Consider the following 17,988-nt stretch of genomic DNA (forward strand, 5'->3'; position numbering starts at 1 on the left):
TGATGAATATGTTGAATAGTACCAGCAGGGATTTCTGCTAAGTAGCCTTCTCATTTGTTTTTGCAGCTTATCTAAATATATATAGCAAAGGACCTTCACAAAAGCATTTTGGAAACCTAAACAGGACTATAACAACTTATATGCATGTATTTGTTAATGCCTTTTAAGAATCTAGATAGGTTCATAAGTAAGACCTCCCTTTAAAAAACAGCCATGCTGACTATGCAAGCACATCATTTCTATCATTGTGATCCTTGATGCTTCTATGCTTCTAATGTCTTGTCTTCTTTCACATTATTTAGTGAAAGCCCTTGAACTAAATTCCTACTACAGCAATCTCTCCACTAGCCAATATAAAAGACTAAAGCCCTGATCAGGAAACAGAACAAGACCATACCAGTACAGTGAGAATTGGTTAACTCATTTGAGTTACCCAGTCTGTGTAACCACTTTTTATCACTGCAGAATTTAGCAGCTTTGGCATACCTTACCTCAGAGAACCCTGGATAGTTCCGCATTACCATCAGCTGGTGTCTTTGAATGCCAGCCTCCAAATTCCCAGAGGATTAGTGTGTTTACATGAAATACCAGAACAAGCAGATGCAGGACTGCTGATCTCATATTGCCATGAAAAGCTACTGAGGAAGGTAGTGAGTAGCCCAGCACTCTACAGCATCTTACCTTGGGTTAGTTAGATTGTAGCAGGATTTCCAAATCTGGAGCATGTGTTTACAGGTAAGGAGTGCTTCATCTGGGCCTCTGCACAGAGACTCTAACTTGACTTTTGTAAACAGTAATCTAATGAAAAGGAAAAAGAAGTTAAAAGATATTTCAATTCAAGAAAAACATTTTTAAAGACAGCATCACACCAAACTGGAGAAAACAACTTCAAATATAGTAGTAATTTAAGTTTAATGAAGTAATTGCAATAAATATCTAATGCAGTTAAAGTAACAGTGAACACAGTAACCTTTTACAAGATGCCCTTTTCAACTGGACAGATGCAATAGTTGACAGGATTTTTTTAATTTAAAAAAAATAAATTACAATACAATGTAGTTTATTGAAACTAGCACTACCATAGGTTTCCACAGGATGTATCAAGTTGTAGATTCCCCACGAAGATTAACCTAGACAGCTTCCTAGTTGTTCAAAGAATATAAACACAATGTGATAACAAAGGAGCTAGTCCACTGGTAGGCATATTTATAGGAATCACAGCACCCAGGAACAGATAATACACCAGAAAAATACTAATTTAAAAGCAATTTTTAGTAAAATCAAAGATTAAAGAGCACAAAGCAGGAGGAGAGAATGCATATAAAACTGTTAGCCTACTTTCTGTTTTAAAACCCAGGTGTACTTTGGCATTTTATTCCACTGCAACCTTAATCATACTAAGTGAAAAATTTATATGATTGCTCATATGGTTTGCGTGGGAAGACTGAGAAGGGTGTAGAGGAGGGGTAAGTGTGAAAGCTCAGAAGTTTCTTATCCCAAATACAAACCTGGAGGCTGCTAATCGTAACTGAAAAGTGCAGAGAGTTTTCTCAAGAATAAGAAATTACATCAAGTTAGAGTAGTTAAATCTTCAGCACTGCACTGAACATCCCCAGCAGAAACTGCCCAGCATGCAATCTAAAAATGAATCACACAACCTTAAGTGTACAACATGTGCCTTGTGGGACAGAGGAAGAAACAGGCAGTTCACTGTGTTAGTTTGAGAAAATGAGAACCTTCCAGGTACATAAGGTCATAAAAAGTCTCACTTGATATCTTGTAAGAATGCAGAGCAGAGGAATCACTCTGTAATGTAGAGCAGTTATATTAGCTTAGCTTTCTTCTTATCAGTAAATTGGATTTGAGTATACAGGAATATTTTTATATATATGGATAATTTAAAGTTTGGATAATTTGGCAGAGATGTCCTCTCTCGATGCTCATTTAACAGTGACTATATCACTGAAAGAAAAACATGTCCAGGCCTGTCCATCATTTTACTGAAGAGAGAAGGAAATACGACAAATAACATCCTCCTTCCTTCACACTCCCCTCATCTAGTCTACCCTTAACACATGTACATGCATGCCTCACCCAAACAGCAAGACCTAGGCATCAAAACCTGAAACCAAAATCACAGGAATCTATCTCATACAATCCCTTTCCTGCTTCTCTGTATGTAAGATAGTACATTTGACAGTTTGATCAGACTATATAGAAGTTCAATTTCTTAACATTTGTGATTATAAAGCATTTTAAAAAAGTTATGGAACATCATCAATTCAGGAGCACTGAATTTTCAAATCATTCTAGAGTCAGTAATCACAATATATACCTTATTCTGTACAGTTTACAGATAGACTGAATTACCATTAACAGTATTCAAGCATTTAAGAGTTTTAGGGATTTTTCAGCAGAGGGAAGGCTGAAACACTAAGATCCAGACAGCAAAATTTTAAAGGAAAAATGGAACAGGGGATAGAAAGGGAGGGGATTTGGCTATTAAGAAATTATCTAAAAACACATGTACAACATAATAGGAGTCTCTGCAACAAAAATGCTGGAACCTGGGCTGCCAGTGTAGGATTCAACATCAAGACAGCAGAAGACAAATATACTCATAACAATGAAAGCAACACAAAAGTTTGGCGATTTTGGATACATTCAGTACATGTTGCAACATCGTTTCTATTTCTTGTGCATTACGGCAGTCAACAAGACTGAGTGTTCACACATTTTCCAAAATACAAACAACAAAGTATATGATGGAAAAACATTCACAATTCTAATAAAGAAAGGCTAGGAAATTGTATCAAATAAATAAAGTACACTGGTGTGCGATTATCCACACTAAAGCAAAAATAATCTTGTGAGTAGAAAAGGTTGCATTTATAAGGCCACACCGAGCAGCTTCCCTGGATCCAAGAAATATTTGGACTATACATCTTAAAAGAACTAAGACACCTCAGAAAACTGAAATGTGATATTAATAATAAAATGAAAACCTGCCAACCTCACATACTGGATAAATGGGGGAAGGAAGGGAAGAGGAAGGAGGCAACAGAAAGGAGGAACACCATGTGACAAATAGGTCTCCCATATTACCTTAATTTTATCAAGTTCCCTTGAAACATGGCTGGAGGTATAAGCAGCTCAGGGACAAGTATTACCAGGAAGGTTTTAGAAACCAGGAGGTAGGTTATCTGAAAAAAGACTTTCTGAAAGGTCAACTTCAAGCATCTGTGAAAACAGCTCTTCTGGAATACAGCCTGTATTACAGACACAGAGAATTTAAAACCTTACAAGAAATTTTGCTACACTACTAAAATGATGAAGAATAGATAAAAACTACCAAGTGATGGATGATGAAAATTAAGTAATATATTTTATGAACATCATTAATTATCTGTTTGTGTCTGTTTGACAGTCAAAAGTTTAAATTACTGGAACATGGTACCAGAGTAACCTTGACATGGTGGAACAGCACTCTATTAAGAATAGAAGCACTGAGGAAAAGACAATATTCAAAAAATAAATGAAGAATAGAACAATGTGTGTCAGAGATGTGGAATAAATGCAACAGATAAGAACAGAAATCTGTTTGGGTCAAATCCTTCAGGGAAGGGAAGTAGGTAAAACAGGTTCTTTCAAAGAGAGACTAATAGGGCATTTGTTCCAGCATCAGCATTTTCTATGGATACAGATCTTTAACATCACTAAAAATAAAGTGAATTGTATCATTTTAGGAGACTAATTACCCAGACACAAAATGAAGAACAAATCAAACTCTTAAATGGAAAGACTTAGTTATTCTTGGAGCTAATAGCTGATAAATTTATGAAATAACTACTGAAGCAGCAAATGACTCCATTACTCGAAGACTGTTCACACAAACTAATGAGAACATTATAAACCAGCTGTGCATAACCTAATCCATATATTACTGGATTTTTATTTAAATAAAGAATGAAAAATTTCAAATGGATTTATAACTAGGTCTTTGAATGTCAGTGACAAATAACTTGATAGCAAAGGTTAGCAAAGACATCCAAGATGCAGCAGAAACCTGGTGTTTAGCACAAAGATGCTCAAACAAGTTGAATGGGTGAAATTCCACATGTGACAAGCCAGTCATTGATCAAAAACTGTGCAAGTAAGATATCAGAAATGTGCAGAGATCCTATCAAGAACAGCAGGGGACCAAGCAGGAGACAGAAGAGCAACACAAAAAGCTGCATCTTATATACATTAGTAAAAAGCTAAGCTAAACTACATCTGAACAGTACACTAAAATTATAGTATTTTAAGGCTTTTTTTTATATCAAAGTAGGAAAAAAGAGAAAATGTGTTTACTGAACAGGGATGAAAATTAAGAATAGTCAGGAATGAACCCCAACCTTCACCATAATCTTCACCTATGTTGTCTGAGATATGAAAACTATGACAAATGGAGAATAGGAACTTTCTAAGAATGACTGAAGTTAAGGTAACCAAAAAGAATCCATTTCTCAGAATTATGGAAACAGGGACACATAGATTGTCCTTTCTAAAGAAAAAACTTGAAAGAAAAATATAACTTCTGGAATGACTGGGGAACAGCATCTATGTTGCTAATGATTTTATTAGGAGGGAAGGAACATTAGATATTGCTCAAGTTTAATAAAGAGATTGCACCAAACAACCTGTGTAGCCATTATTCCAAATGAGAGCTGCCTAACAGCTGGGCTTATCAAGGTAAGACAGCTGTGAAGAGGCCAGATGCAGTTCAGGGAATACTCATTGGAACAGAAGGAGAAAGACACAGTGGCATTGTACAATATCCCAGTAACACCACACCTGGAATGTTATATGTAATTCTCATTGTAACAGCTAAAAACCCCACATACTTGAGGAATTTCAAATCAGAGCAGCTGCGCAGAAAGGCTACAAGGGTGATCTATTTATTGGAAACTACAGAGTATAAAAAAAAAACAACTTAATTTTGTCAGTCTAGCAGAAAAAAAAGCCTAAATAAAAGCCAAGAAGAGGTACAATTTCTTTCTATAAATACAGATGAGACAAGCAGCAGAAGGGAAAAGAACAATTTATCTAGAGGAAATTGTGTCCACGAAAACAAGTATATCTAAAGGCCATTCAAACTATTAAAACACTAAGGGTGGGAATTGGGTCTCCTAATTTATAATTAGGTTGTAAAAAAGACTGCTTCCTTACAATTTGTTTTGGATAGACCACAGAAGAGGTGGTGCAAATATTCTAAATTCTTAAAATAAAACTGGTAAGTTCATGAAAAAATTACAGACAGGACAATTATAACAATGGGGCCTTGTGCCCTTCAAGGTTCTTGCTACTGTTTTATTCCTAATCATGCAAATTAATCTATTAATCTATGATATGAATCTTTCTTTACCAGCCAACCAGTGCAATTTGTAACAAAGAACTTATGACTCTCCAAAATACAATTGTTCTAATTCTCATCCAGCCTGTTTCTTTTTGAAGATGCTACAACCACCAATTTTCTTCCATATTAACTCCGTCATAAATCCAGGAGATCAAGAGGATTTCATTTGTCCCATACTGGCCTAATCTATTGAAGGTATTTCTAATTTGTTGAACGAAGCAAAAATTTGAAATATGGAATGCTGAGCTCTGCTATGTCACAAGTAACACTGCTAATACTGAGAACTCTTAGTTCTTTCTGTGAACAGGTATTGCTCTCCTCAAGCATAATTTTAACACCAGCTGTTTTGCTTTTGGGATCAAGTCAGCAATTTCCACAAGCTGCTGTGCACTGTAAGAGCACAATGGCTTGGATCAGCCATAGCTGGATATCTGTATTTCATACACTACTGCATGGATGAGGCTTGCCTTACATTTTGTGATCCCTTCTTCAAATCAAGCAACATGACACATTCTGATGGGTCCCCCAGACCTGCCTGCTACAGCACTGTCACTCAATGCAGTAGTAATCAGGCATCACCCTAAAGTCTCTCAGACTAAGCAACATCCTAAAGGAAACTTATAGTTCCACTAAACTTCTTCTGAAGGGTCCATATCCCCATAACCTGATCAAAACTGATCAGAATGCTCTATTTTCAGTTAGTGTTAGAAGCAAATTTCATTATTATTCTCTTATTATACAAATAATTTACATTGTTCAGAGCTTGAAGAAGATAAGGAAGAGCTATACATAACACTAAAAAGTATGTGCATGGAAAATAATAGTGTAAAGCACCAAAAGCTTTGCTGAGAAACCCAAGAGCCACCCTAGCAAAATAAAATTTAAAAGGATGCATCAAATCTGCTTGCTTAGAATGGAGGATTAAAAATGCCGCTACTTTGGTTTGTGTTTAACCTACTTGGAGTGAACTTACTAAGTTTTAAGAGAACCTTTTTAAATAATTTAAGAGTTTGCTAAGAGTAAGTTCAGCTAACAGTATTTTTTACATGACAATCAATTATTAAAAATGTTAGGAAATAATTAATATGCTGGGAGTCCCATAAATATGGGTACAAACAACAAACAAGCCACACAAAGTATCAAACAACTTCCCAATCTCTCAGAAAACCACATCAATTTCTGCAAAAGCTTAACTAGAATAATAAACTTTGATATATAATCAATTCTGATATATAGCCTGTTACTTATGAGAGCATAAAAGGAAGGTGATAAATACCAGTTCTGTGCAGAGTTATATAATATTTCATTTTTCACTTTTAAGTGCTTATTTTATATATCCCACAACTTCAAATCCCCAAATGCTAAAAGAATTCAAAAGAAGTTGTTCTGGTTTTAAAACCGAGCACTAAAAAAGCAAAGAAAACCCCCAAAAAACCCAACCCCCACAAAAACTATCAAACCAACAACACCCGCAGCCCCCAAAAATACCCTCACCAAGACTAACCATATGACTTTTAAAATCTTAAACTAACCAGTTTAACAATAATTCTGCTCTAAAAAAAAAATCACAAAAAGGATGGTTCAGAATGTAATGCTAAAGATACTGAACTCTGAAAATAAACTCTTTTTAACAGACAATGTAGACTTCTTTTCAGATGATCTGAATTTAAGGGAAAAATAAATATGGTGATGTAGAGCTTACATTCACAAGCATACTTCATACAGCTTGATGTCATTTTTGTAACAAACTGTGATAAGTGTCATCTGCTTGTGCAAATTAAAGCAGATTAACTATGAGACCCCACAGAATAACTGAAGTGGGAAAGCAGTATACAGAATGCACAAAATGAAGGTGAAACAAACACTATTCAAAATTGATTATTTGCAAGAATCTAAAACTATTGACCTTTCTAGATAAATTTTTAGCAAATCACTCCTGAACTCAACAATTACATACATAGGAAAACTTCTGATGATTGACAGGAAACATAAGAAATGAGGAAGTAGGTGGCAAGCCAAACCTTGGCACAGTCAGTTTTCTTTATGTCAGCATGTGCTGTGAGCAAATGCCCCTCTAAAAATCTTTTAATTACTCATAAATAGTTTAGAAGGAAAAGGCTAAAATTAGAAGAAAATCCTGAAGTTCCTGGTGTTTATCTCATTCACAATCCAGATTTTGACAATAGTTTATGATCTGCAAGTTGGTAGACTCTTTTAGAAGAAGGTAGGGCTGACTGCCTTAAAATCCTTCAATTGAGAATTTCAGTTGAATCCAACAGGACTCTAATTGTCATGTAATAAACCCCCCCTAATGAAAAGATCCTTATAAAACACAGTAGGAAATTTTGTCTAGAAACTGTTCAGTGGCACAGCTTCATAGCTGTCAGGCCAAATTTCTTTTTAAAAATGAAATATATAGCTATTGGAACAAATACAGCCTTTGGAATCTATATGTGGAAACACATCAAAAAAATAACTAACCAAGAGGCAAATAAGAATGCCAGCAAACAGGTAGTTGAATCAAAGTCCCCAGTGAAGCAATTATGCTCAAATTAACACAACCCTTTCCAAGAGATGTGATACAGGTGTTTCTCTGTATAATGATGTAATAAATATATTGAAATATTTGTGCAGTTCTGGCTCACATGTGATGAAAACTGGCTACAGTGGGAGGAATAACTGAAAGGCTGGAGAAAATGCCCTTATTGCCAGCAAGTACCATGACACTCTTATCAGAAAGGACGTAGGGAGGTGGTCTTACTACAGAAGCTATCATCAAGAGACTGAAGTCACCAGGATTGCAGAGGGCTTAACAAATTATGATATAGAAACCAACGGCTGGAAAGAAACCAATAAGGGATCAAATCAAATTAAAAGCAAAAATGTTGTCTTAATGAAGAGTGCAGCTCCAACACTGGAACAAGCTAACACATGCTACAATGGTTTCTCCAGGTTTTGATGTGTTCTTATCAAGATTGGAAGTTCTCTGGAAGGTATGCTTTAGCTAAACCAATATTAACATAAAAAGTAAAGAAAATGTAGGAACTTCTAATATATAGACAGTCAGGGGGGTTAAGATTTGATCCTCCTGGCTTCAAACTATCAATTCAAGCATCCAGTTTTGACAGCTGTCCCTTTAACACTTGCTGTAGAAAGCTTACAACTAGCTTCACATTACTCAACTCCCAAATACCTGTCTTGTCACTAAAGCACAAAACGACACAATTGTAAAAATTTAACCTACTGTGAGAATGACAACATGAAACCAGACAGACTATGAAAGACATATAGTTTTATAAAGCATTTAGTTATACATACAGTCATCTTAGATGCAACCATGGTAAAGTACAGAAAGAAACTTATAGAGGTGTCTGCTGCAATTGCAAAGTGAACTGCTGCATAGTCAGTCTCTCCATTTTGAGCATTCAAGGAGAGTTCTATTATCAGGAAAGACATAAAGAGTCCATTATAAAACATGAAAAATCATCATTTGTAAGTACCTTGAAATGAAATGCCCAACACTGGCAACAGGAGGTCAAGCAAACAAACTTATTTTTTGTAAAAACTCCAGAAAAGCATTCAACTTAATAAAAAATAACATCCTAAACTGTTTCTCAATCAATCACCAAACCTCTAAGATCAGCCACACAGATCCCAGGTATTGGGAAGCCCATATACACACAGAAATATGGATGAAGTAATGAAGATGTTCAGATTGCTATTTGAAGCATGACTCTAAAAAAGCAAAAGAAGCAACAAAACAGCCCTCAAGCCCCAAAATAACACAATTTTTGAATATCATGGATGAGTATATTTGGTATCCATTGGATGGACTTTTTCGCACCCTATTATTCCCCATATATTTGTTTCCGAAGCAGTCAGACCTGTAATTTTTGGTGCAGTGTATGTATACTGTATTCCATATTATGAACTCAGTGTCCTTAAGAAAATGTAGATCTCTAAACTGTAATGAAGATAGTTTCTGACTAAAGCCAGAACAAATTAGTTATACTTGAAAACTTTTTGTTTGCCTGCCTTGAATTCCCTGCAGCAGCCAGCTCATGACCCAAACTGGGACTCTTTCAATCAAGTTTCAAAGAATCTACAGCCTAGCAAACATAATTCAGGGATAAGACCCTGAGGCCAATGACCAATTTGTTATATAAAGTAATATCTACCTATCAACAATGTCTTTTTTAATGGACCATTCAGTAAAAGCATGTAACTACAACCAAAGGGGAAGAGGGATGGGGGAGTGAGGTAGAAGAGCCCAGGACAAAAAGAAAAAAACACAGGCAAATGGTACTGTGTTTCATGACTTACAGAAAAATCATTCCTGAGAACTAATTCATTTAACTCCCAATATAAACAGGATCCAACTGGAATGGATTTGAAAATTCATGTTGTCAAATACTGACAAGAATGCATAAACAAACCTGAAAGACATTATTTTGGCAAGCATAGCACACCACTACTTCTTGTCCAATCCTATATTATCATCCTTTCCTCAAATAATTTCCAGTGTTTTATTTATCAAGATAAAACCCCACAAAAGCTCAAGTTTTATCAGCACCACACACCGCAGTGCAACTACAACTGACCTTGGGAAAGCAGAATAGGGTAGAGTCTGTTTCCTTCAGTTGATAAATATCTTCCTGCCCCAAAAAACATCAGTGTATATGTATCATCCTACACTGCCTGTACCAACCAGTTCTTTTTTTATGCCCACCTGGACATCTCCAAGAAGGAAACAAGTTTGTTACTTACTCAACTGAGAGGAATGTTAAAAGGCCCTGTGATCCTGGGAAATCTAATGTAGCTCAAAAGAGCCCTTGAGGGTCAGGAAGGAAAAGATTTAATAGTTTTCAGAGGAATGACATATTGGCCTGATGCTTCTGTGAAATATTCTTGGAAGAAAAAAAATTTCCATCACACTTCAAGAAATGTAAATGTTTAAACTGTGAACTAAGTCTTCAGTTGTCTTCAAACCTGTTACCATATGCCTTTCCTTTTTGAGTGTACTTAACATTAAAATAACATGGTTGCACTCCTCAAATAACCCATCTGCTGTTCCCTACTTCTGCTACTTTAAAAGCTTGTCAGCTGCTATCCATTGCAGTTCCAATTTTCAGCATGAAATTAGCAATTTACTATTTATTTTGCCTAATTACACTAATTGTAGGCATTATATTCATCTTGAAGTGCCCCAGCATTTGAAATAAGGGAACCCCAAGCAGTTAAAATTAAGAAAACAATATCCCAAGTACTTTGCTAAGAAACCTGACTCTGTCTCTCTTGACCGAGAACCTACTTTTGACTAATCTTGAATTTAAAACAGACAGAAGTGCTACTTCAAGATTTCATATCATTCAATACACTACTAAAATACAAATTCCTTGTAACAAGCAGATAAAAAAAAAGAGGGAATATTGTAAATATTGTAAATAAGGCTGCTCAGGTAATTGTTCATGTATGATATATATTGTGTGAGAAATGCAAGCCCAACATGAACCAGTGCAATGCAACCACTGTTACCTTGCATCACCTTGAACACACCCTCAGACTGCAATGCACACCTCTGGGACTGCTTACACATTCAGAATTGAAATCACTGGATTAATAAAAATAAAACTCAAGGAAAATCCAAGCTACCTAGACCTGAAGCCCCACTCATGGCTAAGTACTTTAGCAATTTAGGATGTAATGTGGCTCCATCCTGCCTAGTCTCTTTGCATTCAGGTCAGCACATCTCTGCTTCTGTTACAGGAGGAGAAAGGGATCATCTCACTCAGCTTCCCACATAGTTTGATGGTTAGGACTCTGAGCTGCATCATTTGTGGGTTAACATCCTGTCAAACTGGAGAAAAAGTGAACTTCACAAACACAGTAACACCTGATTTGGATTACCTATTCAGGTTTATTAGTGTTGGCACGTTATTCCCACCCATTTCAGTATTGATACTCAGTACAATATTCATGATCTTTTCAGTATCTTAATCTGTTCAGTAGCCTTTTGTCTAGAGATCTTTTTGTCCCCAGATTAAAGCATGTTCAGATTGCAGAAGGCTTCAAAGATTAGCCAGCATTTAAAAGGAGATTGATTGTATTCACATAGCTGATTTCTTTATAAGGAAGCTAGCAATTAAAGCCTACAAAAAGTTTGAAAAAAATAGTGCTATAAATATTCAGCAAATATGGTTGACAAATGTGTATGTGTGTATATATAAAATTTCATTATTTTCAAAATAGTTCATATATTTCAATTTTTTTCTGTGAAAAAACATTATTACATATCTATTTCAATCTTACAGGTTTCTTAGATTCTTGCCAATAGTTTTCCCAATACCTATTCAGATCTCAGAACAAACTGCATGTTTATGCTGCCAATAAAATTACTACAGGAGAAACCATCAGCTCTAGAAAAAGTTGTACCTTGCTGCTAACAGCCCAGGGTGTTTGCTCATTGCCTCTACTCCTTTAGACAATGATGGGACAGAATTATTTAGCTCTGAGGAATTTCTTTCTACTAAGATGCCCAGGGCAAAATCATGATCTGATTGGCCAACTATCTAGATTTATAGTGCAGGAAGGTTATTATTAATTGCAGATCCAAAGATATGATTGCTGTGCACTTCAAATATCAAACATGAACTCCAGGAATGCACCAGGTTTTCAAATGTCAAAAACTGACAGACAACATATTTACTAATTGATTACAACACAAGAGTTCTGGAAAGTAGCTGCTTCTCTGCATGATTCATGATGTATCCTATGAGTTCCTTGCAACCTCTGTCATTTTAAGAAACTGCAGTATTAAACGTGTGAAAATGTGGATTCTTTTTAAAGAAATGCAAAACAAAAAGAACATACAGCTGTGAAGAGAACAAGAACAGTAGTACTCAGTGCAGCAGTGCAATTACAGCACACAGAGGTATGCAGATAGGAATAATGCACAAGAAATGAAAGAAATAAGGAACAAAAAATCACAAGCACTGTGCTTTAATATTCCAGGTATAGAGATTTATTATGCCACAGAGCCATCACAGCATTGATTTGCATAAAGCTGGGGTAAAGGATCCTGTCAGAAATACAGAGAATACCAAGAGAACTCTTGTAGTATTTAGCTCACTGGAATGCAGACATAACTGAAAGATAAAGCATAAAGATACCCGAAGTGTTTACAAAACTCAACAAAGCACCACAGGTGAATATTGAAATGTTTCAGTGTATCTAAAAATTAGCAAGCTGTAGAGGAACACAAGAGGATCTCTTTCCAATCTACTAGGAAATATCATGAGATTGTATTGTTTATAGAAGTTACCAAAAGAACATGGACTCAGCAATACACTAAACAGCTGTGTTTTGTATTTTATATATACACACATGCACATTTGTCAACCATTTCAAGAACACCACATATAGTTTTCAAAAGCTGATAAATCCTTGCAAAAATAACCCAGTTACATGATAGAATCAATCCAAATTTATATTATTGACCAGATGTGCCTGTCTGACTGTCAGTATCAATTGCAGAGAGCAGACAAGAAATCTCAATCATATTTTCAACTTCTCTGGCAACTTGACAGCACTAAATACAAGACTCTGAGAGACTTTCTAGAGATACATTTAACTGTTTCACCTTGGATTCTTCAGCATCTGATAGTGATTCCTACTGCCAAGACATTCCTCAGAAATTCCCTGATCTGTACCAGTACACTGTAATGCAGTACACCGTATCACCACTGAATCTGTATTATACAGTAGGACCAATTTAGAACCACTATTATGACCTGTATGATTGATATATATATACATACATTAATACAAAGATCAGTCTCAGACATGTTTAACCAGAGTTGCAGTATAAGCTACAATGGAAAAGCCATGAACCACATTTGAAAAACCCATAAATACCTTCTGAATGCTCACAAGAGTATTTTTAAACATTTTACTGAATAAACTCTTGTTCTCTCATTACAACAGAGATGAATATAATTGGGAGTTCACTCATAACAATATGGAGTTCTGAAATTACAGTTTCAGAAAAACTTCTGGATGATTACTACTCTGAGACACATAGCAGCTGCAGATGCCACTAAGTGGCAGAAGATGAAATGAGAACAGACAGAAGATGACAGTCAAAGTGCTTTGAACATATTTGTCTTAATAATGGAGTATAAAATTAGGAAGCTGATAATTCAATTGCCCCTCAAACCTTGACTTCCTGCTTTCCTCAGGACTGAGTGACTTGTCAGTAACAGATTTGAAAGAGAAACTGCAACATAGTTTTGAAATTGTGAAACACGTATAGAAGCCCCTGATAAGAACTGAGACAAGTCATAGGTGTGCAGATAAACTAGGAAGTGAAATACACCAAAAGACAACAAAAGCCTTTGCTCAGAACTGGCTGCAAGCCACAGAACTTCTGACAAGAGGTGATATCAGCAGAGGTTCTGGTCAGATTTGTGAGGAAAAAGGCAACAGTACCTTATAGAGACAGTCAAATGGAGACATGAAATGTCAAGGAACAGGAAGGAAAACCACTATGGCTTCTATATTTAAATAAACAATACTTAAAGAAATCGTGTTTTTCTGGTAGGCTGATATAATAAAAATTTATTACATAGGCTGGTATATATTATGGTATATTTCATATATTGTGATATATAAGGTAAGAATGAGGTAATTAAAAAAATTGTCCAAATAAGCATGTAGGATAAGTGTGCAATATTATGGATTACAGCCTTAGTGACAACTAGTAAAGCATCAAAGTGGAAGACTGGAAATTAATGGAAGCTGTCCCTGAGAGATTTTCCTATAAAGAATTTTACTATATTTTCATAAGAAAATAAATTTTAAAAAAAACAACCAACCAATCAAATCCAAAACAAAACCAAAACCCAACAAACACCAAAAAAAACCAACAGCAACAACAAACCCCATACAAAAGTACAAAATTCAAATGTATGTTAAGATGTACTTAACATGAAAAATAAACAGAAAGAATGACTTCTTTCTTAAACAAGAGAACATCTAGCAAACATGCTTCTCCCTGTTCACTTATTTAGTTGTCCATCAGCCAACTCCAGATGACTGTTATTATCTATTATCTAAGCAAACAAGATTCTCTATTTTATGATGTATTTTACAAAATAGAGTCATACAAAATCCATGGAGTTGTCCATAGGATGAGATAAATCTATCCTAGCTAACAGTAAAGTCCTGTTTATCCTTCTTGCAATACTGCATAAAATGGAAGATACAAACACTACAAAGCATGCAACATGGAGAATTTATCTACATAGATGGTGTAGAAAAAAACTAAGATCAACTACCCAGTTCTAATCTCCCTTCCAAATCAAATCCTTTATCACTGTTTAACAAGCCTATAATAAGGCAGACTGCAATAAATGGGCAGGAAAGAAGACTGCTGGAAAAAAAAAAAAATAGACCCATCTTCAAATCCATCCCCTCTTGAAATGAATGCGATGAAAATCCAGGAAAAATAAATACGAGAGAAAGTGTAGAAAGGAAAGATGATATTCACTCACATAAAATTTTCTGGATATTCACTCAAGGCCATATCAATGATATTCAAAGCATCATGATAGTGTTTCTGGGCTGATAGCAAGAGTGCAAGGAGATGAAGAGAGTTGGCATCATCTCCTTGTAGTTGCAGAGCCTGACGAACATAACCCAAAGCTTCTGGTATCTGATTTAAAAAAATAAAAAAAGGCAGAAAAATAAAGCACCACTATTAGAAGTATTGCCTTTTACTTGATTGTCATCCATAAAACTTTCAAAATGCTCACTCGAGTAACATGCAGAATTCCATACACTCCTGTAAGACACTACTCAGAAGTTTAAAATGGACCTGATGCTCTACAGTGAACATTGAAAATTAAATAACATATTAACCTGGAAAGTAAGATACATGTTTCTATAAAACAGTTACATTCAGCCCCTTAAAATATTCTCTTTCAAATCCTGGCTGTACTGCTATATGATTTTGAAAATATTTTAATTGTAATGCTTAACTGAAATGTACAGTTAGGCAGCAACAGTAACTTTTCTTCATGTAGAATTTCATTATCTCCTCAGCTGCCTGAGCTTTTTTTTTAAAGTAAACACAGTAAGTGTTAAAACCAAGAAATTTAATTAAGCAACACAAGAATTTTGGAATTCAGAATGTATAGAGCCATAGCCTGCTCCTCAAAAATATTTTGTGCTACTAAAGTGACAATCCATTCCACTCTAACATGACATAGTCCAAGTTCTGTGCTACTCATTAGCAATGAAAAGTAGTCACTATAGAATGTAAATAACTGTGCTCAGGGCTACTCTCTGAAATAAACATGACATCAGAAGAGGCTTACCATGATATACAGAAAGCAGTTCCATATTATCCAAATTCATTATATGTATGGTAGAAAGCCTTAAATGTAACAGCTGTACAACCTGGACTAAGCTCTGATCTCTTTTATGGCATTAAAATACTTTCCACTTTTCTCAAACACGGTTTTGTAATGTTGTCCACAATAACCAAGCCTCACAGAGGAATTCAGGAAGGGCACAGATATTAGCAGGTACTCAAGGTGTAGCAGTGGCAAGATCGTTAAAGACTAGATTCAAGAGCTCCACTCTCCAGGATCTGAGCAGAGACCAGACCTACATAATAGGTAAAAACACTGTAAAAACTGACTTTTGCTTTCTCTGTCTAGCAACAAAAAGGCTGAAGTGGAATAATTTCTGTCTTATTTAAGATCCTATAACTGGAAATATTGTCAGAAGTCTGGAGAATTGCATAAGACTGAAGGTGTTTGAAGAGACTATTTCAGGATTTTTTCCATGTATATATATATGTTCTATATATATATATATGTATGCACAAGGAAAACCAGGTTTTAATTGAAGAAATCTTCATCTATATTCATCAACAGATACAAACTCTAATCTCCATATGACAGCATGATGCTGCACTTTTAAAACATAACTAACCTGTCTGGATATGGCAAGCTGCAGTGCCAAGTAAAATGCTGCCAGATGATCCATTGGAGACAAACTGTGAGCCCTTAAAAAGAAACAAAACAAAAAAATTAATTTTCCCTCTGTTCAGAAAGGTTAGATATACCCATAAATGCATATATATTAATTTATTCATATTCAGATATCTTCACTACATGTATACTCATATTTTGATATAAGTGGTCATTTCAGCTACTTTTCTTATACTTCTCAATAATCCTTGATTTAAAGGAAGCACCTTGAGACAAGAAAAATCATTTTTAATATGAAATAATTACGCAATTTCTTAACTTAAATCTTAAAAAATAAATATTTAATACAAAATATTTCTTCAAATAAATTATACTCTTAAACAAACACTAGATGTCATTACCTAAAGTATTTATAAGAAAATTTCATGAAATGAAGTTTTCTCACAGAAAAGAAAGGAAAAAAATCCAAACATGAATTCCCAAGAGCACCATGCCTATAAGGAGATGAAGTATATCAACTTTTTTACACCTTCAAAAAAATTATGTTTGTTCTCTTCTATTTCATATTTTGGTCAAATGCACACTTTGAGTCTTAGTAATTTTCCTGTCCTATGGAAAGTGGTTCTAGTAATACACTCTCCTATTTCCCCCTGTAATACAATCTTTCTGCTGCAAGATAAGAGCTTTTTAGCAGGGGATGCTTGAGCATAAGGACAAAAAAACATATTATGGCTGTACCCCAAAATGATGTGTAGTAAGTACTGGGCAGGAAGCCTGGAACTATTTTTTTATTTACATTTGTTGCATTTTTTTAACAGAGTCACATTTAGAGCTATAATGTGCAATAATCATCTTTGGAATGTCTAGTGAGTCACTTCTGTTGGGAGGAATCATCAAAATTGACCTTTAAACAACTAAAACCACAGAGAACCTTCTGCTTCTGACCTGCGGATTTCTGTCTTCTCAAGTCCAAACAGCTGTACAGGTCCATTAGCTTAGTAACTACCCCCAACGTGCTTCAAGAAATTTTAAGATATTAGGGGACTGCTCCATATTTTGTTATTTTCACCTTTAAATTGGAAACTAGATGCACAGGTAAAGTCTATCAGGGCCCAGGACCAGTCATTTTTTTAACTTAAATTCACAAATTAAGCAATATTAACAAGAACAAGAGATTTTTACTTAGCACTTCTTCAGTCACCCAAGCTTCAGATAGTGAAAGAATAAAGCTGTTACTATCTATCTACCATTTGGTAAGTTCTGTGAAACTTCAGTTCACACCAACCACAGGAAAAGCACTGAAAGTCATCCAAAATTAAAAAAAAAAAAAATTAGTGAAACAAACACCCCCTCAGTACTGCATGAAGAGAGCAACAAGCACCTTCTTGAATGGCCACCATCACAAGTTGGTAAGCCTTAAAATCTGGCTCAGGCAAGAGTGCAAAATGTAATTGTATTTCTTCAGGACCTCTATTTCTTTAGGAATTGGCCTTCTAGTCAGGTGATCTTAAAAATCCACAAAAAAAAATATTAAAAAAAAAAGGCAGATCAAAATACTGAGTCCAGTACAGGCTGCTTGCTTTATAAACTGGT

At 35.2% G+C, this 17,988-nt stretch overlaps 1 protein-coding gene across 2 annotated transcripts in view; it reads right to left on the reverse strand.

Moving 5' to 3' along the window:
• Positions 1–17,988, reverse strand: part of TTC7B (tetratricopeptide repeat domain 7B) — a 104,468-nt gene that overhangs the window by 42,975 nt on the left and 43,505 nt on the right. For both annotated transcript variants that reach the window (XM_015631028.3, XM_033515010.1), the window contains exons 13-15: positions 16,397–16,469; positions 14,950–15,110; positions 682–798 (exon numbers count right to left, since the gene is read on the reverse strand). In XM_015631028.3, coding sequence (XP_015486514.1) covers positions 682–798; positions 14,950–15,110; positions 16,397–16,469 — 351 coding nt within the window. The remainder of the gene's footprint in view (positions 1–681; positions 799–14,949; positions 15,111–16,396; positions 16,470–17,988) is intronic.

The sequence above is a fragment of the Parus major genome, chromosome 5, assembly GCF_001522545.3.
Source record: "Parus major isolate Abel chromosome 5, Parus_major1.1, whole genome shotgun sequence".
NCBI classification, from domain to species: Eukaryota; Metazoa; Chordata; class Aves; order Passeriformes; family Paridae; genus Parus; species Parus major.